Source organism: Epargyreus clarus, unplaced genomic scaffold (assembly GCF_041222505.1).
Source record: "Epargyreus clarus isolate Ecla_fem2 unplaced genomic scaffold, WU_Ecla_fem_2.2 ptg000012l, whole genome shotgun sequence".
In the NCBI taxonomy this organism is placed as follows: domain Eukaryota; kingdom Metazoa; phylum Arthropoda; class Insecta; order Lepidoptera; family Hesperiidae; genus Epargyreus; species Epargyreus clarus.
In genome coordinates this window covers 6,210,841-6,236,934 of record NW_027332220.1, presented here as the reverse complement: position 1 = coordinate 6,236,934, position 26,094 = coordinate 6,210,841, and the positions used below count along the sequence as shown (strand labels likewise).

Here is a 26,094-nt window from a genome sequence, read left to right as displayed (position 1 = left end):
CTGGTGTATGTATTAAGAAATTCTAAAAGTTCTTTTAATTCGCTAAAATTGTTTTAGCACAAGAAGATAAACAAGGTTTGAATAGAAATTTGAAGAGATTGAATAGTTTCAGATAAGAGTTTTTTGAATAAGATCATATTCTAGGAATCTTTACATGACTGACTATTCTTATAACTTCATAATTCTTATTATATACACCTCATGTAATTATCACACATTGGCAGTATTTATATATATTACTGATTATATACTTTAACCATAATCTTTTTATCAGTTTTTTTTTATAAACAGTTCTTAAACTGAATAAGCGGCTTTGAACAGAGTATCAGACATTATTTTTGTAATAATTACGTATTTATTTAGTCAACAGCGATTTCGTGTAACAAGCGAGCCAAAATGTGACCAAAATCTAGTAGAATAGCGTTAATTGTTAATTAATTCGTTGCAACTACAAAATTTGTAGCACATTTTAACATTGTACAATTCATTACCCAGTTCATTACCATGGACATATTATATAAATAGACTGCTAACACACGATATTCTACGATATCACGTGACTTCTACTCCACGTTTCCACAAACCAATCAGCACACAATGGACATTTCACGCTATTATGAAGAATGATTGTTTTATATTAGAAGTCTATTTATTTATTTCGTCTATGTTCACAGCTGACCGTCGTCTTCCTCCTAATTTAAACCCTGTTTATGTTATTGTGTAAGCTGTTTGTCTTGTTTATCCTATAATTACATAATGATGCCTTATGTATAATAGCAGGTGGGCTTACGGTGTTTTAGTAAGAGTATTGAATACATTTTTATATACATACACAACTTTATATTGCCATTGGGATAGAAATTTGGAGCTAATGACACTTTTGAGCTTATATGGCAATGAAAGATGCACTTTTGTGGTAATAGATAAATTTATTACGAACAGGAATAAGCACCGCCAAATATTAATATTATTTTTCTTAAGCAAGATAGTATTAAATTACTAATGATTTAGTGAAAGAAGTTCTTATTTTAAATCAATTTTAAATTCAAACTCTTTACAATTCATACGATAGTTTCTCTTTGTACACTCGAAATTTCAGCATAAATCATATAACTCCAAATGTAACCACCTCATACTTCATTTCCATACCATATAACTCGAGGACTTTCCAAGAACCAACATATTTTAATAGTTTCCCCATTTCATGTACAACTTACAGCTCCATTTCCTATATATGACCCAAAAACTAACAAATAACCCATTGAAATTCCATACATATCCCTTACACTTGGTAGGTGGTATTCAACATGTTACTAAGACACCATAAGCTCACCACGGCTGGCCTGTGCCCGCCCGGGCGCGACCCCGGCCCGCGCGAGTACTACCGACGCCGGCGTACTCTGTCCGATCGCCGCCGCGCTGTGGATAAAATTATCTTATACTTATTTTCATTCAACAAATAATGAAAAGTTAATTATTCAACTTTGTACACAAATGAGCTTCATGTCTTTTTATGAAATTAAGAGTAGCAATAAGAGTATCGTAAATACAGTTGTAAGTGGTTAATTATGAAGTGGTACCGCCAGGATGGTTTGTTCGGCGAGATTATACTTAAAACTTCACAAGTACATAAAGCATTTCTTTTGTTTCAGTAAAATATAGAGAATGTTAGTTCAATTACTTATGAAGCAACCATTTTAGACGAGAGGAGTAGGAACGCATCTGCAATCGGCTTCATGTAGAAACCCTGTTCTATATGGAGTTAGTTACAGATGTCCATGGGCAGCAGTAACCACTTACCATCAAGTGGACTGTAAAATTGTTTACTACATCTATCTTATAAAACAACGAATTCCCAGAGGTCAGACATAAAAACAATTGTAGCCTCTGGGAATGGATTTTTTCTTACAACTGGTAAACGCTATAGTGTTTTAACAACAGTGTTATTAAATCTTTACCAAGTAGATTTCCTCACAATACATCCCATCACAGCAAAGCACGCGACTACTAACTTTACACATACAACCAAAAACCTAGCGATTCCCAACCTTTCTACCCCTTAGCAACTCACCGAAACCGCTGACCGCATCGCCCGGGGTCATCGACCCCTATTCCCGCTTCTTGCTTCTCTTCTTGCCCAGTCGCTTACTGTAATTCTGTGCTAACGCATTCACTATCGACACCACGAAGTAGAACACCATCGCTAGAACGAACTTCTCGAGAACGCTCGATAGAACGGATCCTTGGTTCTCGGGGAGCGTAGAATCGTTCTTGTGCAACCGGGATTTCTGGTTGCGGAGGAATTCTAGCATCGGCGCTTCGAGCTTCGGTCCGATGTACGGTATCTTCTCCACCCAGGATAGGACTTGCCTGTGAATCGAAAGTATTATTTAAAAAGTAGTATGATACTCGTAATTTAAAAAATGTCATGGCTACAGCAACAATTTTTCATATGGTGACAACCAAGAAGTGTGCACATCAAACGAAGTTAGTTTGAAAAAAATAAAAAAAATAAACTGTATATTAGTATGTCGGGCCACGAACTTTTTAATCCACCCTCGTGTTTAAGTCAGTCAGACATTTGTTAATATGCGAAATGTTTAAATTAATAAATGGCGGAAACTTAGCTGCCAGCGTTATATGAATTATATGTATATACTTAAAAATGAGCATTTTCCTTTAGTTTGTCTTTTATAATTACTTCCCAGAATTTGATCCTTTTGAGCGCCACTACCCGATGATGGAATAATACAGGCTGGTTTTTTTCGAAAATGATCTCGTTCGATTCTCGGCTAGGGATTTTTTTTAATTTAATGATGCAGTTTTAGTTTTCATCAAAATCCACCGAATCAAAATATTTTTCAACATTTTTAGCTAATCCTTATGGTTTCGGATATGGCACTGAAGGCTTATTTACCCAAATCACCCCATATAGCAATAAACTCACCCAACAAGCGTCTCATTGAACGCTATGATAACAAACATCTTCTGTATGTGCATCTTGATGACGGCCTTGCCGAGCAGCGTGGCGCCGAAGAACGTCCAGAAGGGCACGAGGAAGTGTCCGCAGGTGAGGCCGGCGAGGTCGAACAGCGGGTTCGGTATCGACGCACACGCCAGGATACCAGCGAAACCGACGCGCTGCACTAACTTCTGGACCATTACTTTCGCTCTGTGGACATATACCGTTATGATTGATACCGATATGACCGATACTGTAAAATATATTCTACTACAAATCTTATTATGAAAATGTTATATTATGTTTATTTCATTCTACTCGTATATCGTTAACTAAGACTGGGTGTTCGACATGCAATAATTCACGAGTCATGCTTCTCTTAGAAAGGGAGGTATTGCTGTAGCTACCGCTCATAATCATTATTGACATACTATAATTACTAGTATGGACGATTGTCCATAATATGTATGTAAAATAACTTCATGCTGATTGGTATGAAGAGGGTTTTGGGTTCGATTCTCGGCTAGGTAGACATTAAAATTTTTGATTTATGTGTTCGTGTACTCATCTCTGTGTGTGTTAATGACACATATTATTATATGGTTATGAGTGTAGAAAGCAACCAGTGATATACATGTTAGTGGTTCAATCTCTGCCTCCCAATCAAGTTATGTACTAAGGAAAACATCGCGAGAAAATCTATACACCTGAGAGTTATTTAAATACAATAAAGTAAAGACTGTAGACAGAAAAAAACTGTAGGAAGGGTTTATTAATAAGTTACTTTCTCACCTGCCAGTCCTAGAATCATCATTCTGTGCTAGCTCAGCAACACCGCCGCCAGAGAGCCTCGCCGCCCGCGCCATGAAGTATGGTGGCAGCTCGCCCAGCGCGGTGCCCATACCCCACATCATAGACTCTATCCGAACCTTCGCCATAATGTTCCATATTGATACCGCGCTTTGCGGGTCCAGCTCCGTTGGGCAGATTATGCTGGAAGGAAATTATATATTTTTTTATCAATGAGAGTGAACATCCCATAATTTGATCCTTATAAGCAACACTATCAGATAGTGTAATAATATAGAGGGTGTATTTTTTGATTCCCGGCCAGGGAAAAGATATTTTAAAAAAGTAATGATGCAGTTTTAGTTTTTATCAAAATCAGCTCCTTTCAGCATTTTTCGATATTCGTTATGGTTTCGGATTTGGCCGTGAAGGCCCGTTTGAAAAGTTCACCCTCTATATGTACGTAAAACATATCATATAATAATATTTTTCGGGTGTATTGTATGTATGTATAATCGTGCGCATGAATATTATATATGTATAATTTTTTGATACGCTCTACCGCCCAAACTACTAGACTGATTTTACCATATGAGGTATCCTTGGGTTCCTCTAGTGTGGCAGTACCCAGGAACCTATTTTAAAGTAATCGGCTAATTTTTGTAAATATAATAATTGATTTATACTCACTCATTAGGATACGGCGGTGAGGGAAAGTTCAGCGCGCCGCACTCGTACGCTGCTAGTGTGACCCGGGCGATATGCGGCCCCAGGTACAGTAGGAACGTGTGCAGCCCCGTACCGAGACCCACCGAGCTGCACACCCCTAGCACCACCCACCAACCCCACCACGCTAACGTTGATACTACTATCTGAAATTTAAAATTATCTTATAAAAATATATTCGACATAACATAGAACCTCTTCCTTTTTGGGTTCCGTAGCCAAAGGGTAAAAACGAAACCCTATTCCTACCCTCCGCTGTCTGTCCGTCTGTTACAGGTATCTATCTCTGCAACGGTATGTCTACAGAGTGTGTATCATTACGCTATCTATTTCGGTTTAGGAGATCGAGCCCTGTGATAGACGAACAGATAGCGGAGGTCTAGTAATAGGGTTAGGTTTTTACCCTTTGCGTGCGGAACTCTATAAACAAACGAAAATTTGATGGTACGGAACCCTCCGTGTGCGGCGAGATAAACTCGCGTGTTGCATATAATTCAAAGTTGGTAAAAAGCAAATCTTAGTGCAGAGTTGGGTTTAAAAATTTACTATTCTGTAAAAATACTATTCTCATAGAGACATATACAACTTACAGTATTTGTAAGAGTAAGGAGATGTGGCACGAAACATATAAAGTTACTACGTATGTAGGTAGTGGGTAGGGTAGATTGTGACTTACATGTACATATGCTTGGTGAGGTCCATTTACGTAATATGACACGGCTGTCCCGACACTCAGCACTATTAATGCTAGAGCTAATAGCTTGTATGCTAGTAACCTGAAAATACAGAATAATTAATTATTCGGTATTTTTTTATAATATAGGAAGCAGACGAGTATGCAGTACATGTGTTGGTAAGTGACTACTGCCGCTCATGGACATCTGTAATCAATCCTGAGGTCGGCCACAGACGTGCATCTACCCCTGAGTAATAAGCTGCAAGGCCTCGGAAAAGTATGTCTTCCTTACCAGAACACATCGGTAATTAAGACTGCTGTAATGAGGCAGAAATAGGTGTGGGGGTAGCGCCGCCAGAGTCTAACAACAAAGGGTTATATCACCTTCAAAAGGGTTTTCATAATTATTTCGTATAAAAATTTATTGCTTATACATGCTATAAAATATATTTTTTGTTACTCATTTTATTCTTTGTGTCACATACGTAGTACTTGCGGCAATGCTTTGGCCTTAGGCATATGAAATAAATACTCAATGGTAGAAATGGTTTAGGTAGGACCCAAACTTATTTTTTATTAAGTATTGGAGTGTAACGGATGCAAATAGTGAATATTAAGATAAGATTGACGATAGGATAATTTTATAATCACACACATTGATGATCACACACATTGATGATAGGAAAATTTTATTTACATAAATCACACGCACGCACGTCGCACAATGCACATACGTGCGTGGATGCGCGTCTTTGTGTTGTGTATGTGTATATTCTTTTTTGTATGTTCGAGGGTATAAAACTTTAGTTTGACAACGTTTCAAAATAGTTATTAAGAAAAAATAACACTTACCTTTGCAATCCCGCTGAGCACAATATAAAGAGTTCCCGGAAGAAGTACTCGAGTGTCGTCAGGGGCCGCCGCCAGAGCACCAGGCTATCTGTATCCATTGGGATGGACTTACTCCTGCTGGCAACGAACACATTATTATTACACAATTATTTTTCTCGATTAGTTCGTTAAGTAGCTACTTATATTTATTCAGCATATATTTATATTATTCAGATATAATTATATTATTCAGCTGAATAATAATTTGTGATACTGAAATAATTTTTTAAGGAATAAAATAAAGACAAAATATATATAAATATCCTTAGCAATAGCTTTGTTCTTAATGATCTTATAGTCTCTAAAATATGAAATGAGGCAATTATTATTAATTATGTTCATTGTTCAATAAGAACACATTCATACACACGTTAACATAAAAATAATATCTCACAATACAATTATTATAAATATAACGTAAAAAATGCTCTACATTATTTATGCAGAATATTCACAGAGAAACACTGAATTTAGCTGACCAAAATACACTTATTCTCCGATAGTCTACACAATATTGTTTGACTACAAAAATAAATTTAATTGATGTCTCCGTTTATAATTTCAAAGTACCATTGTCTTTGTACAAATAATAAATTAAACGTACAGCTGTGTACATACATATATTTTCATAAACACAAATAAATTATTGATTACATTTAATTATTGATCTACAATTGTACTTTAATTTGATATCTATTGAAGAATTACTTTTAAAATGAATATTTAGGACGATCACGACACAATTTCTGAACAACACACTCCACTGCCGCCCCGGACTGTAAATAAGTGAAGACTGGTCGAAATCGTCAAGTATTCTCGTAGGAAAGTATTGGCCGAAATATTTATACTTTTCGATGGTCGCTAACTGTCGTGATAGCGCAGAGTATATCAAAATGATGGAGCCCAGAGGCGTAAGATTAAAGAGACATCGAAGATACGTTTGATCGGAAATTAATGAGGAATGTAAGGAGATTTATTCTTAACTAGCTTCTACACGAGGTAACGACTGTGGCAAGATATTCCTATCAAGGATTAAGAGAGAACCCCATAATATTTAAAAGTCAATCATTTTTCTCTTTAATTTCGTGACATTCCGTTATTTTCCGACAGAACAAAATAAAATGGATTTTAAGATTATTTTGTGGCTTTAATTACATTTTTGACTTTAGATAATTGTAGTTATTTCAAAATGTTATTGTTATCATGATGCGTACATGGATATTCGTAGCCAAATTGTACACCATACACCAACAGACATTTTAATTTTATTAAGTCGTGTATAAAATCGTTACATAAGGAATATATTTGACCTTAATCGAAATTAATTACGTACATATGAGTTCTTTTGATCTCTTAGTTTTTGTTGTAAGACATATTTTTCAATATAAATTTTAGTATCCAGAAAACGATTATGTTACGACCTTAATATATTTATAAAATAGATCATCATTGCGATGCATTTTATGAAGTCTTTATACTATTTTCATGCCAAAAATAATAATAAATAAAAATCTTAAAAAAATAACATACAATTGAATATTGACCATCACAAAAAAATCTCAGATGTAAAATATATTAAAAAAAGAAGCTTAAAATATATTTCATGTATCTACGTACATAACCAAATTATTTTCATTAATTTATTTTCCAGTATAGAGAGCCAAGATTACTATCGGCGCTCAAAAATAAAAATCCTCCACTTTCCATGCCAATATGTCAATTAGAATTATATTCGAAAGTGGAGCGTTACTAGGTCAGTTATAATAAAACGATACAAGATCATTGTCACTTCGCTATATTTAATCTAGATTCGTTTGAGCGGCAAAATAATGTTGCTATCAGTGCCGGAGCATCGATTTGTGCCGCCCTGTATTGGAATTAGTTAACGAAAAAATGACCCCCTAACACAAAATAAAAATTATATTTTTTAAAATTTTCTGTCAGCTGCAAGGAAATTACGTAGGTGTAAATTATTTTCGGTGGCAAAACCGTCCTCAATTTTGCAGTCCACATGATGCTAAATGCTCACAGACCCCCACGGATATACCTATGCCATTAACTCACTATGAAGATCGATGTACAAAACGAATCCATATTTTCTACATGAATTGGGCCATTGGTGCAAGCATAGTAGGAGTACTAATACTGCAGAGGACTAAGTAGGAATACCTCGTCATAGCTATAACAGGGGTTCTGACTTCAGGAGTCAATCGCATACGCGTTGCCAATCCTGAGGACTCAAACGGTGACCTCATATGTAAGTCAACCGACACTTAACCAGTATATAGCTATATAAAAATACTGTTTTGAAGCGAATTCAATATACCTGATCTCCTTTGGAAGCGTATGCGTGATCCCGTTCCTCGGGCGCTGCTCAGTGTCTGCCTGCACCGCCGCCGCCAGCTTGTAGTACCCGAGACGGGCGAGCTGCAACAGAGACATACTACTATTTATATGCCCATACAGTAGTCTTCATACTTTTATGACACATGACCATCTAAAATTGCAAGGAGGGGGTATCTGCAGGGGTATAACTGCCATTGTTTCACCGTGTTCATTAACTAATTGCTTAAGTCCTTTAAAGAGATGAAAAGATTGCAACCGTGGACGTATCTCCACTACTGAGAGCACATATCCTTTACAAGGTTGAACACCTCTCGCACCAAGGCGTGTCCTAACTATTTAGTTCTCCCGGGTACAAATAATATTTGCCGCCCTTTACAATGATGAGTCATTATATAATGCCAATAACAATGGGTTTGCCAGATGAATTTTGCCGCCCTCTAGACGAATAAATTGACAAAAAATGTGACAATAGCTCAAATACGACAAAAATCACCTCCCATAAAAGGTTATATTTGCAATAATTAACGTGAATGACTAGTCACTAGTGAATTCATTACATAATAATATAACTTTGACTTCGTCCAACTGCCGTCGATTTATGGGCTCTCTTTTTTACTTATCCAAGCAATTGTTCGATTTGCCACACTCCAGGGTACTTGCCACAAGAATCTTGACCTCAAATATGTCATATTAGCAGTAGGTACTCACATAATTTGGGCGAGCGAGTATACGATCACACCCTGCATTCAAATAAATATTTTTTTACCACTTGTATAATAAAAAGATAATTGTTAAATAATTACGATATCTCGAATAATGGTGCCTAAGTATATAATTACTACCAATTTACAATCAGAGTTCGTTAATACTTAAATAGGTAAAGAAATCCCCTTATCGTAGCTATTGGCTCGGCTATTAAAGATCTCAATAAGCTTAATTTTCTTAATAAGCTGATTAGACTGTCAACCATTAGGGTGTATCCCCACTGTACGGTAATCCAGTCTCTATTCTCTTAGGGATTTATAAAAGTATGTAATAAATTACGCGGTTGTGTGACGTCCTTTTTGTTACGTCATATATTGAAAAGGTCATGGGTTTGCTATATGAAACATACTAATTCTATGACTACTTATCGTGACGTCAATTCTGAAGTTTGATTAGAAACCTATATTGCGTCATAGTGTGACGTCTTTGTCGACATGTGTGACGTCATACGTTTAGTTTAGTAATAGAAACATATTTTAAAAAGTAATTAAAATACACCAATTCTTAACAAAACATAGTTTTAGATAGTCCATTTAAAACTCACGATTGCAACAAGTGTCAGGCGTTGACAGTCCAGTGTGAAGTGACCTTTAGACACTGTTGCCATCCGCTATAAGAGGAAGATAATACACTCTAATCAGCTAGCACAGAGCACCCATAAATATCACATTGAACAGTGAATACGTGGGATGTATTTGGTCAAATATGTCGATGTATTTATAGTACACCTAAAAGATATATTTATTAGTAAGTAGACTTAGTAAACGAGCGATTGGTGCACCTGATAGTAAATGGACATTACAACCTATGAACATTTGCAATCAACGTCTGATGTTATTAGTGATCTATCTGAGGTCGGACATAGATCTGTTAGTACTCCTGAGGACTAAGTAGGACTGTCTCGTATAACTATCACTCTCTTAGCCAAGTGACCTTAAGTCGGCCGCTAGTTACCCCTTTGTGTTAGTTACCCCTGAGGGCTAAGTGACTTATATACCTAAATGTCTCTCCCTTAACACACCTTTCAAACCAAAATATACCAGCGCTTAACACTGCTGTCATAAAGCAAAGAAAAAGGCGTGGCAGTGGTCTCTGCAAAGTAGAAATTCAAAGGGTTCTACTACCTCAATAAATATGCTTCATCACACTGATATCAGACTTAATAAGATTTAATCGCTCAGTTTATTAATCAACATATAAACTGGTTTTATTAATTTGAGCCATAGGTATATGTTGAACCTATGTTAATCAATCTCCTTATAATTATATTACTAGTTAACTACTAGCTGAAGTTGATTACATTCCGCTTCGGCTATCTGATATTAATATATATTAGGGATTTTCCCGACCCTGTAGGAACTTTGAGATAAATGTACATAAAACATATTCAATCCATTGATTACTTAGTAATAAAGTTTTGTGGACAAAATGCAACACCTGATTTTTTATATAAATAAACAGATATATTAAACTCGAAAAAAAACTTTTAATCTCCTATTATATGAAAAAAAAATTACAATTACTTCGAGGAAGAAGTAAAACGAAGACTCGAACTATTCAATGCCTACCAACGATCAAAATTTCACAAGTACTTGTAAACAGAAATTAACAAATTTCAATATTTGTTATACAAAACATTGGATAGATTGGTTATTAAGAACGGACGATTACGATAGTTACGTTTTTAATATGCGATAATAAAATGCTTAGTCATATTGGTCATAGATAATTATGATAGCTACAAGTGATATGAAGTGACTACTTGAGACTTCCTTGATAAGATCCCTATTAATATTGTATCTACTAATTTAGTACTGATTGAGCCGAACCGAACCGTCTCCAGTTTAGCTAGAGTTCCATAGTAGAAAACTGCTTCTAACTTAGGGGTACTGTGTTCTGGTTTAAAAGGTGTGGAAGGAGAGACTTATTTTTAAAAGGAATTCCAGCTCAGTCCTCTGGGGTAGGCGCAACTGTAGTCGAGCTCAGATAGGAATCTAATTTAATTGGGGTTGATTACAGGAGCCATGGGCGGCAGTAACCACTTACTATCAGGTGAACCGTATGCTCGTCTTCTATTCCTATATTATAAAAAAAATTACGCAAGATTCTTATTATTCTTCATCAGGGAAAGCAACGCCAACAAACATATTACTTTCATACTTACGACATGTTAACGCAACCTTCACACAAAAATCACAAACGTGCTCAAAATGACAAATCGTGCATTTCTTGTTGAAAAAACTAATAATAAGTGAAAATCCATGCAATGTATTTTAAAACGTTTACATTAATATTTATTTGATATTTCACAACTAAATATTTATGTACAGGTAAGTAGGTATTTATAGTCCGCGTGAAACTGCTAGTCCGCTCTGAATATAGAAGTGAATCGCGTCGCCATAGCAAATTGTATGACCTGGTCGCAACAACTTCAGAGCGGACTAGCATTTTGGCGCGGAGTATACTTTCACATTTAACATGTACCAATATGTAAATTTATATTAATGTTGTTAAAATAATATTTACATTTTTATAAAGTTGAAAGTACATATTCTGTTTAAACTGGTTAAAACCTTTAAACCGCTGAATAAACCACTAAATTATATGTAATTAATGTAAGCATTAATGCCCATTAATAATAAGAACTATCTTTCAAATATTTTGACTTTAAAAGAATATAATATGACGTCAGTTTCTCCCGACTAGAATTGTCAAATTTGCACTTTGGTAGAGAAAACATTATATCGATTACTAGTATTAGTAAACAAAAAGCTTCTTAATCTAAAATCGCAAAAACATTTCTAAACCTTTACACGATCAACTTGTAAAGACAAATATTTAAATGATATAAATAACTTTAAAATAATTTAGTTTCAAATTACCGATAAACACATAACAATGTATGCTTTAAGTATTTATTTTTATAGTCATCATCATATTCGTTTCCATTCAAATATAATTATATTATAAAAAACTATTCTTAAGTACTTGTGAACATAAGAAGGACAACAGAATTGTTATTTTTGATATAGCAAAAACCACGCAATATAATGTGCTTAGACAAAAACCTTCAGCAAATGCATACGTTAACACAGGTAGTTAAGTTTTTGTTAGATTTTTTCAAAAGATATAAGTAAAGGAAGTAACATACAAGACAATACTTCTAAGAATTAATTAGGGATGTAATATGAATGTCAATTACACTTAAATTTCCTGACAGATAGAGAAATAACAAATACGATTGTGCATGTCACGAACCAACCGTACTGACAAAATATTTGCTCGTAGAAAAAAAATAAGGAAGGGGTGTGTTCTCACTAAGCTTGGCCACATATCACGAAGAGAAGCTTGGTTGTGGTGGGTTTAGTATTCGGGAGGAGGCTTATAGGCCAACCTCACCTAGACGGTAATAAATATGGGCCCTCCCGCTGACTATTGTTGTCAAAGTCTAAGATAAGGTGGCGTGGAGGCAGCTCGTCAGAGTATCCACCAAAGCTTATTAAAAAAGGTTCTTTAGTAATCAAGAAAGCGACGACGAAGAATTTGCCGAAGAAAGCAGAAGATCGTTTGATATAGGACGTAGGGAATTTACATGAAACGATTAAAGGTTTTTAAGTTACATGTATTGTAAAAGACCAGAAGACCAAACATTTCGGTGCAAAGCAGAAACTAAAGTGGAAGTAGTTTTGAAACCTACTGAGAATCCTACTAATTAAAAAAAAACCGTTACAGATATATTGTAAAATGTAATTTCTATAGATAGTCAAATTGGTAAATTAAATTTAGTTTACATAATGATAAAGACTCCAGGGAAAATACAACTTAGAAGAATCTGTCAGTAAAGAGCACACAACTACATACAATTATTAAGAGTCCAATATTTACTTACACTACACACGCACAGGTAGCCAAACTGTAATAAAATGATGTAGACGACAGTAAAATTATTTCACGCGTTTCGTCACTGCATTAACTTTACATTCAATAGGCTTCCACACGAAACGTCACGCGGCTTAGGCGATTTTCACACTTAGTTTTTGTTCCACCGTTCGCGTAATATAGGCGATTTAACACTTATTTTTTGTTCCACCGTTCGCATAACATAAATTACTGTTACGTTAACATTCGCAACGGTTAACCGTGAAGTGTCGGTTTTATCGGTAAAATGAACGTAATTCGTGACATCACGCGCCAAAGTTTCACTTTCAAAAACTTCGACCACACTCACTCTCGCCTGACTCGGCTCTCTCCATTTCACTTTCGGTTGGGGCCAGCACCGTAACGGGTTTTAAGACGATTTTGTAAACTGGTTTCTTCTCATAATCCCATAGATTAGTAAAGATTACTCACTCCTAACAAGAAAATGTACCCAATTTTGAGAATTCAAATAGTTGCGTACAAAAGTTTTGCCACGTCTCCGTGCTAAAATGTCCCTAAAATATTTGAAATAATTATTTATTTATTACGTAAATTACGCAGTATACGTTATTTATTCGTAAATTTTCTCTAAAAATGTTTTTATTTGTCAAGAATTCAAAAAAAGAACTTACTAAAATAAGCCGTTTGTGGCTTCATTCAATTTCAAGGCGGCGAAGTATCTTTACTAATCTATGCATAATCCATGCATTTAAATAAAACTGATGGATCTTTAGGTAATTTCGAAAACTTCGAAGCTCATACGATATTTTAATAAGTTTTTTTTAATTACATCTGTCTTAAATAATAGAGTCCCGGTCTTCATTCATACACATCCAAAAGTGCTACAATGGCGGACCAGTTGTCCTAGCATGGGACCAAAAATTAATGCCAATTTGTGTGTTAATATGTGTGTGAATTTGTAATAAACTCTTACGTTATTTTTAAGACTTATTGCAAGAAGTGAAAACAAAGTAATAGATTCATTTTAAAAATATTCATCGTCTGTCGTAGTGAATTGATGATCTTATTAAGCATTTCTCTGTAGTTAAATACGCATATGTCTACATAGCGTATCGGTATAAATAATGAGCCGTGGAAAGACTGCTTTGTCTGCTTTCCATTCCTTATTAACGACCATCTTTCCATCAGCTTATGAAGGTCCACTGCTGGACATAGGCCTCCCCTAATGGGCGTTACTCCAACCGGTCCCGGGCCCTTTAAATATATTAATATTCAAAGGGCCCTGTATTAACCAAATATCAACATTTGACAATTTTCGCCTATTACAAATTGTCATATTTCTATCTCGACCTTTGATTGGCAATATAATTGTATATTATTAATAACGGGCATGGATCAACGTTCGTAAATAAAAGCAAATTGCTACAACGGAAGACTAAAACATTAATCAATCAACTCATTAATCAAATAACAAAAATAAATGTAGATTGCAGACGATGTATTATATAGATACGTAACGAAGAGAGCTGGTAGGATTCTGGATTATTATTATAATAAGTTTTTTTACCAACACTTAGGCGTAGGTTTCCTCATAATCTTCTTCGTCGTTTAAGCAAGTAATAATTAATTTCTATTGCACAAATAATTTGGTGTGGTCAACAGTCAACATGAGGCATACTTGGTATCTGCTAATAACAACGTTTGTGACCCATCTGATCCCTTAGTGATGGGACCCCTTCTGTTCTATTTTGGAGTCGGTTACAGATGACCACGGGCGGAAGGGCCACTTAATATGAGGCGGCCTGCTCAACGAGCTAGATCAATTCAATTAAAAATAAACAAAGTAGAGCAATAGTAGACCAGTGTCATTTGGTTTTGCTCTAGATGTCAATTCTAATTTGTAACATTATGGAAACATACTGCCACATGACCAGCGTCACGATATATGGCTTAATCTTTAGAAGAATACGGTGCACAGCAGTAGAACAGTGGCTTAATGATAAATTCGTCGCAACATTTAAATATCATAGGAACAGTGATTGTATTATACCATTATAAACAAGAACTAATAATACACGCGTTTAAGCGGAACCGTCTACTGTAATATATTATTGAAAACAGCTGACAGCATGTGGCGCCCCTCCAAAAACTAATTGCAAACAATTTAGCACTCTGTGGCTTGCGAAACAATGTATATCACTTGCAATAACATTTAACTTTAGACTTTAGCACTTAAGTCTAAGAATCGAGACTTGAGGTGAGAATTATATCAGATTTATAATTACAATAAAGAATGAACTCTTGTGATTGAACTATACGGTCGATAATGGAGCAAAATGGAGCTAGTTTTACGGAAATGGACGGTGGCGTGATCGTCGCGTGTGACATGCGCGTGCGCAGGTCCACTGACCTGCATTCAAATGTACGCATACGATAGGGTTGCCAAGCGTATTATAATAATTGTATAGTGTTTTTGTGTATTTTATTTGTCGGGTATTCTAGTTTCATTGTCAAAAAATATATTATGCGCAAAAATACTACAATTTGACTAATCTTGATTTTTTACTATGTGAATTAAAGCAACTACTTTTATATTATATTTTTATTTTTATTATTATTCAACTCTTTTTTTAAATGTTTATGGATAAAATATGCCAATAAATTTCACCAAATACAATTCTCATAAAAAATCACTGACATATCTATTTATTTATTTTTTTAGTGTTCTCATAAAACACTTAATATTTGTAGTGTTTTATGACCAACTAAAAAAAATATATATAATTATATATATAAATATATAACCCACACTATTTTTGTGTACGAGGGGGAAACCTTCAAAAGGAACCCGGTGCCGTAGGAGCGACGCAGGGTTATGAGGGACTCTTACCCCACTAAAACCCCCCTGGTGGCCGTCCTCGGCGCTGCGTAGAGGACTCCGGGATCTCAAAGGAACGCAACCGGAGTCCTCTTAGCACGTTGCCCCGTCGGGCTCCGCCCAGATGACTATGAAGCTCGCCACTCCGTGAGGAGCGTACTGGCAGCCCTAGCGTATGTTGTCAGTTCGTTCCATCTGTACGATTGTGTCTACCGTAGTACTACGGAAGGACCGTGACACGATTAATATGCCCTCGATTTACTATGAAAATGATTACACTGGTTTATGATTGTATTGCTATTATATTAAAAGCAGACACTAATTATCATTTCTACTGAAATGACTTTATAGTTTTTTTAAATTTGATTCGAAGGTTGCTAGAGTCAATTAGTGATCAACTACAGATGGGTTTTTACATTCTCCTGTGTTGCCTTCTCCCTTCAAATTATAACACAGTAGCGTGTAACTATAAGTGTTATAATGCAGAAATAGGTATGGCTAGTGCTCTGGAGACAGACCATTAGACAGACAATCATTCAATATTCTTTCAATCGGGAGCTCTACGGTTCGAGTCACATGCATCACCTCTCATTTTTTACTTTATGTATGTATTAGAAATTATGTGTGTATTAGAAATTAATCACTTGCTTTGACGTTAAAGGGAGACATCCTAAGCAAACGTACACTAAGAGTGAAATCTATCAGTTCGCAATTAGCCAGAGCGACAGTCACTCTGAGAGCAGACCCGTGCCCAGCAAAGGGACAATCGGTTGACGAAGACCATCAATACAAATCCTAATCGAATAAATAATCGTCCTACAAATAGTCCTAAGTCCCCTAAGTCCCCGCATGAAATTTAACTATGAACGGTCACCCATTCAACTCCATTGCTTAACATTGATCAGTAACGACCTACATACCTATATTTTTTTTATAATATGGGAGCAGCAGACGAGCATGCAGTCCATCTGATGGTAAGTGGGTACTGCCGTTCGTATCTGCCGGGATATCTGTAATCAACCCCAGATAGGATTAGGTATTCCTACATGAGGCCGGCCACAGATGCGCCGCTACCCCTGAGGTCTAAGCAAAGTATGTCTCCCTTACCACACCCTTCAAACCAGACCACAGCAGCGCTTAACCCTGCTGTTATGAGGCAGAAATTGGTGTGGCGGTGGTACCTCCGGAGTCGAACCACAAAGGGTTCTACCACCTTCAAAACAATAACCAAACAGTATATAAAACACGCAACTAATTACATGGCCGGTAAACATATTGATTCGGACAAACTTAAATATAGCCTGTTGCTCTCATGTATTGATTACTTCGTAGTATCTACGACAGCCAATAACGGTGAGGCACGTGGGTATATGAAGTGAATAGAATATTATATTGCGTTGTGTTCACGTTACCCTTTGATATTTTCATACTTTATCTGATCGATAGTAGCCAATGGTTATTGTCTACTTTTTATAATATAGAACTAGCACACGAGCATGCAGTCCATTTGATGGTAATTGGTAAGTGGCTATTGCCGCTCATGTATATGTGATTAACCCCAGATAAGATTATATTCCTACCTCAATTTGGTGTCCCTGAAGACTAAGTTGGAGCGCCAAGTATCTATAGTGCTGAACACAGCTGTTATTGAGCAGATTTTGATGTGGCGGTAGTGACTCCAGGGGGGTTACTACTATCTCTTAACACAATATTATTTTAATCATACTTTAACTTTTTTGGCAGGAAATTTAACTTTTTAAGCAAAATATGACAATTTCAGTTGGTTTTATATAATGGATAAGCGAAAAATGAATAAGGGTTTAAGTTTGTTCAACTGTGTATGACGGAATATTTTACTGTTTTAAGGAAGAAATAAACTTCCCTGAACTATGATGGTTTTTAAAAGATGGTGGTGGGCCCCATGAGTCGAAGCAAAGAGGATTCTACCTTTAAACTATCACGATCGCTCGAATGGAAATTGCGATAGACTTTTGACAATTTCTTCATACTAAACATCGTCATGTTTTAATCTTTGGTAGACAAATACAGGATAGATTGTGTATTAATAACGAACGTGAATAGGCACCGAGCAGTTTGACAGTCGTGGATAGCCAACACTACCAGTTTGCTTACGCGATAGTAGCCAATGGGCGGTGACCCTTAATGTTTAATGAAATATGAAATGTCAAAGGATGTGACATAATACAAAGGTAGGGATATCGTGAAAAGTAGACTTTGTAGATTAGATTACCTAGCTCTACGAAACTCTACAAACATGTGGGTACTGGATATACAAAAAATAAAATAAATATATATATATATATATATATATATATATATATATATTACATTATTATATATATTATATATATAATAATATATAAAATACATATAATAAATTATATATTATATATATATATATATATATATATATATATATATATATATATATATATATATATATATATATATATATATATATATATATATATATATATATATATATATATATACTAACGCGAGATCATAATATACGTATAAAATAGTAACTTGTATAATAGTAAAATAAATGTATGTACATATCTATAAATAACTGGTTCCTAACATTTTTTGTTTGTATGACGGCAAATCAATACAAACATGAACAAAAGCTTGCAAGCGGTCGAAAGTTTATGTCTACCTAGGTAAGTGACAAATACTACACAATTGTTCTCCTTAGCTAAATCCAATTATAACAATGTTATAAAAAGGTTTGGGGACAAATACAATACAATTGTTATCCTTAAGCTAAATCCAAGTGTAAACACTTTCATCCATGCCTTCGTAGTTTCTAGTTATCACGTAACACTTTCACATTCACTTTCAAGATGGTGCAAGAGATGATAGTTACTTTAATGTTAGTTTCTTATAATGATGATAGTCATTTATTATTTAAAACGTATTATTGCGGTGAGACATCGCGATTTTTGTTTAGTGATACAAAATATATATTTTTTATGATGTAAGAGTAGCAGACGAGCATACAGTCCACCTGATGGTAAGTGGCTACTGCCGCCCATGGACGTCTGTGATCAACCCCAGATAGGATTAGATATTCCTACCTGAGGTCGGCCACAGATGCGCCACTACCCCTGAGGACTAAGCTGGAACGCCTCCGAAAAGTCTGTCTCCCTTACCACACCCTTCAAACCGGAACACAGCAGCGCATAACACTGCTGTTATTAGGTAGAAATTGGTGTGCCGGTGGTGCCGCCGAAGTCGAACCACAAAGGGTTCTGGAGTATCAGTTCATCTGGAGTAAATATTTCATATTTACTCCAGAGTCTTAACTATAACTCCGCTATTATTTTAGTATCGACACTATCAATCCTCAAATTCTCTTTTTACCTAGCGGATACTGCGATCTTGTGCTTTTTATTTATAGTGCCACAATATGCGTTTCAATTTATTAGGGTTCCATACCCACAGGGTAAAAACGGAAAAATGAATGGATAAATTAATAAAAATAAGTAAAAAATAATAAATATTTGGTGTTACAATACCATGTGCAGGTTCGACCCGTACTTGGCGAATTATTTTTATTATATTATACTAGTTCCTTTTTTTACTGGCACTAAATACTTAATATTGCATAAAGCGTAGTACTGTCAAATACAACTGAAGTTTCTACTATTCCTGCGAACCCCCATTTTAACGACTTTTTAGATAAAAGATTTCCGTTTCACCATCATTAAACTTTCTTTAGCATTTTGAATTTAAAATAGGTTGGTACTTGACCGACATAGCGCTTGACAGAAAACGGGAACCCGGTCCAAAGGGGGCACACACACACACGTAAACGACCCTTAGGCCACTTATTATTTTTAATATACGTTAGTGGGCAATAGAAATGGACTCCTTAAAATTAATGACTTTTAAAATATTACTGTAGAGAAATAATGCTGGGAACAGAGCCAGAATATGGTTATAGAAAACACTTTCTACACTCAGATTAGTTTAGCATTAGCATATAATTCGTGAAGCGTTTAACACTGCTGTTATTAGGTAGAAATAGGTGTGGCGGTGGTGCCGCCGGGACCACACAGGATTCTACTACCTTCGATAATCAATCAAGCAGACTAGCCCTAACTATAGTGACGATACTTCATTAATCTATAAGATTCATGTCCACAACAAACTTTGAAACACAGTCTTAGCTTACAATCTTGGAAACAAAACAGAGTTCAACACACGCGTGCTATAATCGGACTGAAATTTCGCTTTGTTCTTCATTAATTATAATCACGTCTTCTTTGTTGTCCGTTTGTTTTGAACGTGAAACAAAGTGCTCTTTTCTTTGTTATTAATTGGAGATTTATTTTTACAACAAAAGCTTTTTAAATGAAGAGTTGATATATAGTGAAAGATTACGTAATAATTACTGGTCCGTTGCATTTTGTCACGGCATATGCAGCATCAGAGGAGTTGCTAAATACTGGTCCGTTGCATTTTGTCACGGCATATGCAACATCATAGGAGTTGCTAACGCATGGACCTACGAAACGTTAAGATAACCATTTTGGTCTACCATAAGGGTCAGGGTTCGTGCCCCAGCCAGGCAGATATCATAACGATTTTATATGTCTGCATTGGACCTGAGACTTTAACTTATTCAACTTAGGCTGACACAAGACATACAAATATAATTCTGTTTTATTTTTTCAAATTTGGATCATCAATTTCACGAGAAACCATAGCTTTACCATTGCACTTCTACGAACGATTGATATCAATGAAAGAACTTCAAGAATGTCAGTGCGATCAACATGAATAACAACAATCAAATACATGGTATTACAGGAGGTATGCCAAATACAATGACGTACCTTCCTAAGGTAATCTCAAAGAGTATTCCTTCATGAGCCCTAAGTGTAAAAAATACCCTTGCGCTGTCTGTCTGTACTGTCTTACTGCTGGGCATGGTAGCCAAAATTACTGCAGAAAATGTAAGTAGTATTTTTTATAGTATTTTCAAAATGGTATAGTCTTTTTTTAAGAAACAATGAAAATATCTGTTTAAAATACGTTGAAGAAAATTAGGAAACGTATCTATATAGCACGTGAAATCGAAATATAGTACTAAATATATTTAGTACAATTTTCAACCCTACATGCCTCTCCTTAGTATTAAAACACTTGCACTATAAAATAAATGTTAGACTTAGATATAAATTCTATTCTCTTCATCGCTAAGACTACTTTGGTACAACGCGCCGAGTGTCTTACAAACCTTATTTTTTTCTGTTTCAGTCACGAAACCCATAGACAATACAACTAATCTAATGCACTCTGTAGAAAGTCACCTAGATAATGACGCAACAATTATCCAACATCAACACATGAAAGTATAAGTGGATAACTACGCATAATTTGAATCGTGTGCCATGCCAAAGCGAAGGCAACCGATGGCCAGACATGAACGTAATAAATAAGTAGATGTAGGTACATTGTTCGTCTTGTTTGTAGTGTTAAACAAATATTTCTGATAATTCTATACTTGGCTTCTAGGCGAAACTTTAAGGGTTCGTTTATCTATAAACATTGAATGTGTTAACCAAAATTATAGGTATGGCCCGTATGCGCGCGGGTATGGTACAGTAGAATTAACGACTTTAATGGAATAGAGAATACTTTCTGTCTGCCACGGCACGCGTCTGACACGCTCTGTGTCTCTAGATGTAAATTAATCTTTACGTAAAATTAATTACGCGGTTAGATTACATAGGGTTGAAACAATAAACTTATTCCCGACTATGTATTTTAGTCTTCAAATCAGATGTAATAATTATAAAGTTATTTATACAAATAAATAAAGTAACAGTAAGTAGCGGAGCGTAGTTGCAAAAGAAAAATGCATGACTTTTTTTTTTTTCATTAGCACCAAAATATAATATCTTAAAATAAATTTGGCAAATCCAAAAGTGCACGACTCATAATGCTCATTTAATTATGAAATGTAAAAAAAAAAGAAAAAAAAAACTTAAGTCGTTCAAATTTAATCATTCGCATTCAGTGACCTACAATCGTCGATTAGAATTTAAAAAAAAAAATTAACTCAAATGATGGATTTTTTCACAAGTTACAGTGTTTTCAGGTTTCACACATGACGGACAGGAAATTTTTTTGACCTATTTTGGTGTTTTTTTCCAATTCTATTGCAGTAAATCAATTTAAAAAAAAAAATGGAATTAATCTCCATTAAATTATCTTGACAATAGTATGCAAAATATCTTGATTCCGTGAACTATCAAGGCTATAATAATAAAAATAGCCGCCAAAATGAAGCGAAAAAAATTTTTCGATCGTAAAGCACTCTCTGATGCTTCGCATCATGAGTCGTGCAAAAGAAATGTCTAATTTTATTTAAATATTATTTATACGCACTGGTAATGAAAACGACTCAATCAATTTTCACGGCACTTTCGCGTGAAAATGAGACTTTACGGAAATGGACATTGCTACCTTGAAAATATGAAGAATGTTTATTTGAATAACAAAAAAAATATTTTTATGGTCTAGAAAAGTAGAACGAAATTATATTCATCTTATATATAAAATTCTCGTGTCACAATGTTAGTTACCGTACTCCTCCGAAAACGGCTTTACCGATTTTCACCAAATTTTATATGTATATTCAGTTGGTCTGAGAATCGGTTACTATCTATTTTTCATACGCCTAAGTGATCACCCTTAACATTTTTTTATTTATATGGCAACACAACGTTTGCCGGGTCAGCTACTTTCATATAAAGATACTCGCATGTGCTGCGAGGATACTCAATTCCCAAGACAGTGGTTGTCAAAGATATTTTTTTACACAAACATTACAAATTAAAAAAATACCTAATAAGTATATTTTTATTACTTAAAAGATTTCATTAAGTAGATTAATATTATCGATATAATTATTATAATTTATATGAAGGTCAATTTTATAATTTAAAAGATGACATGGCATTATATTATATTAGAACTTTGAAACCTTTGAATAGAAGAAAGATTTATGTACCATACTGTAGTACATACTATATAACAGTACTCTGTAGTACATACTATATAACAACCTATACACAACAAACGAGTTGAGAAAATAAATCAAATGAAGTCATTCTTGTACATAACATTTGTAAGATGACAGACATGACATATTACTTATGTCCTAAGACTATAGTTATCTATTTGCACTGATAGCAATGTACAGTGTTAATGTAAATAGGTAAAAAACAGCAGTAAAACAATATATTACCTTTAATTTGCAAACAACTAAAGGTATACATACAGTACTGCCGTATTTATATACCTATTATGAGAATAACTTACGTACTTTGTATAAATAATTTTATGCAGATATGATTGTACATCTGCCATAGATTTTCTCCTACATAGAAAAGAATTAAAACAAAAAGAACTATCTTAGTAACCACTTTCAGACAGCAACATATTTTTGTCTATTGTGGTCAGGTGTAAATTTATACTACTCATTTAAAGCTGAAAGAAGTTGTTTGCTGATATGTGCTATGTCTGGAAGCAAGAATCCATTTTGAATATTTTTTAAATAAGATATAAAAGTTAATCATTTCCAAATCATTAATGTTTATAATAATATATTAATTTGTCATATTATGCCATAATTTCGCAATGTGATGATAATGAAATAATGTTAATAACGTAATTAACCAAAAATTTAAAATTATTTGAAAACAAAAAAATCAAACTTATCTATTTTCTACATGCCAGCATTTTATCAGTAATAATATATAGTATATTGGTTATGTAGAAAATGTTGCACAAAAAAAAATTGTGTTTTTTCCATGATTCAAATTAAAACACTAATAAGAATTATTAAAAAATAATCCAGTATAATTTTACTAAACTGTGTATGTTTGAGGAAAAAGCGAATTTAGTAAAGTTTAATTAGAACAGTTTACTATTTCATGACTATATTTATCCATAATAATGCTGGCACTAATTAAAATCATGTGACTGATATATTATTCAAATAATCATTATCAATTTGCAGTTGCTAACAAGTTATTAGATATACATACTTACCAATATTTTTTTAAATAGTATTAATTATTTTTATATCAAGAATTTAATTAATAAATGAATACTTATTTTGAGGCTATAAATAGTAAAACTATTTGGAGGATTAGATGTGAAATGAGTAAAAAAAAATTTAATTCCTAAGAAATATTGTTTAGGACAGCAACAAAATTATGTACTTATTAAGCAAATGGTTACTAACTGTGAATATAACAATTATTAATTTTACCCATAGACTAGATTTTACCATAGACTTTAAAAAGACATAAAAAAACACTGAGTTAGTTCTACAAAATTTTTAACTTTGGTCATTTATCCTATTAAAGTTATCCACATTGAGTTTAATGTTTATGTTATTATTCATTTGTTATTTATTTTTAAAAAGAAAATAATACTGTGAATTGTGAACACTACACACATAAAATAAGTGACAAATCTATATAACTAAAATGCAAATATTATAATGCAGTGACATATTGTGTGAACAACAATATGTAAATTAATATCTTGGCATCTTCCTCGCATTCCAGCCAACGAAACATAAACAGGCTTCTCTAAATAAATAAGTGCACTAAACTAATCACACAACTGTAAAGGAATAATCAAATTTTGTTTTATCACATTCGGTCTAAATTATAATGAAGAAAAGCATCACAGTACTGGCTGCAAAAAATAAAAAAAAAGCACACTAAAACACAACCGTTATAGTACCAGCTCATTTTTGTTGCCAGATGACCGCTGACCCCTTTTCCTGCATTCCACACGAAGTTGCTCCTTGTTCATTGCAGCCAGCACCTCGGGACTCAAACTCTGACGTGTCTTGCCATTATCAGACATGGAATTCTGACGAGGGATAGCGAGAGACGTCGCCTGATTGCGAGCCCGTCTCGTGCCAGCCATTTTAGACATCCCCGGTGGTTCTATCGCTCTCAACGGAGTCGATTTCAAACTCCTCGTTTCATTGAAACTATTTTTTCTCTATGTCTCTCGTCTTCCTTGCCTTGTAGTTGTGGAAATCACCGAAGCAATATTTAAACATATTTATATATACAGTACATAAAATTATAATATATTACGTACATAAATAGAAATACGACACTATTGTAATTACTAATAAATATTTATAGATTAATAAATAGATAGAGACGTTAAATAATAATCGCCTAAAGTTAAGGTACAGGTATAATGTATTCCATGCTTAGTTATTGATGTCAGTCAAACTTTAGTATTCCCAAATCAATAATGCTGTTATATTTCAAAGACGTTTTTTCAGCACATTATTTACGTTTTGTAATGCTCGCCTACAAGGGCAATATCGATTTTTTAAAACATTCAGTGAAGTGTAACGAATTTCAAGAATTTTACCCGTATATATTTTAGTTACTGTCAGCACTTACAAAACAAAAAAGCCACTTTCAGCCCCTAATAAAATAAGCTAAATATAAAGTATTGGAAATCATTCGGGACAGTCAGCAGAAATTGATGCATTTCTAACCTAACAAAATAATAGTGATAACTAAAAATTTACTCACATCCACACTTAATCCAGGTAAAATCGAGAAAAAACGACACGAATATTGGCGTTTGATTTACTATTTAAACGGGGTCTCCCGAAAAAAATCCGCAAAACAACGATACTCCCCAGTCAAAAACGTATCGCGAACTAAAAAATCTGAATTGTGATGTGACCAGATACAGAAATGAAATCTCCTTCCAATGTCTAATATACTTATAAAATTGTTAAAATTTAAACAACAAATTTTATTTATTGCTTTGATTAAGAAAATGATTGATCTTTGTATAAACGAAATGCTTTGTACTTCATATACACTCTTCATTAAGATATTATTAATTATTGTTGTATCTTCTTTTTTACCAAATTTTAGTTTGGAAAATAAGTACATGGCAACACAAATCTTAACTGACGTGTGTTTTGGAAGGTTTTTTTATTGATTTTGATTATTGTCTTTTAGTCAATTAAGTCCAGATAAAGAATTCTTGTAAGAAAGAAAAAACTACTACTATATATTTTTACAACTGTTTACAGTGTACCGTATTCCTACATAGGTTACAATACTCTTGGGTACCGTACAAGTC

General features: G+C 34.3%; 1 protein-coding gene across 2 annotated transcripts; it reads right to left on the bottom strand.

Moving 5' to 3' along the window:
* Positions 1-1,034: 1,034 nt before the first annotated feature.
* Positions 1,035-25,743, bottom strand: Tango5 (Transport and Golgi organization 5). Of its 2 annotated transcripts, none has more exons than XM_073078251.1 (10): positions 25,530-25,743; positions 24,709-24,997; positions 8,371-8,471; positions 6,006-6,122; positions 5,154-5,253; positions 4,442-4,623; positions 3,755-3,955; positions 2,948-3,172; positions 2,072-2,370; positions 1,035-1,419 (listed from the first exon to the last, which is right to left on the bottom strand). In XM_073078251.1, the coding sequence occupies exons 2-9, from the start codon at positions 24,904-24,906 to the stop codon at positions 2,109-2,111; spliced, it is 1,386 nt and encodes a 461-aa protein (XP_072934352.1). In that variant the 5' UTR covers positions 24,907-24,997; positions 25,530-25,743; the 3' UTR covers positions 1,035-1,419; positions 2,072-2,108. The 2 variants fall into 2 exon arrangements, with proteins under 2 accessions (XP_072934352.1, XP_072934353.1); XM_073078252.1 differs by having other exon boundaries at positions 6,006-6,119; positions 25,530-25,741.
* Positions 25,744-26,094: the final 351 nt, after the last annotated feature.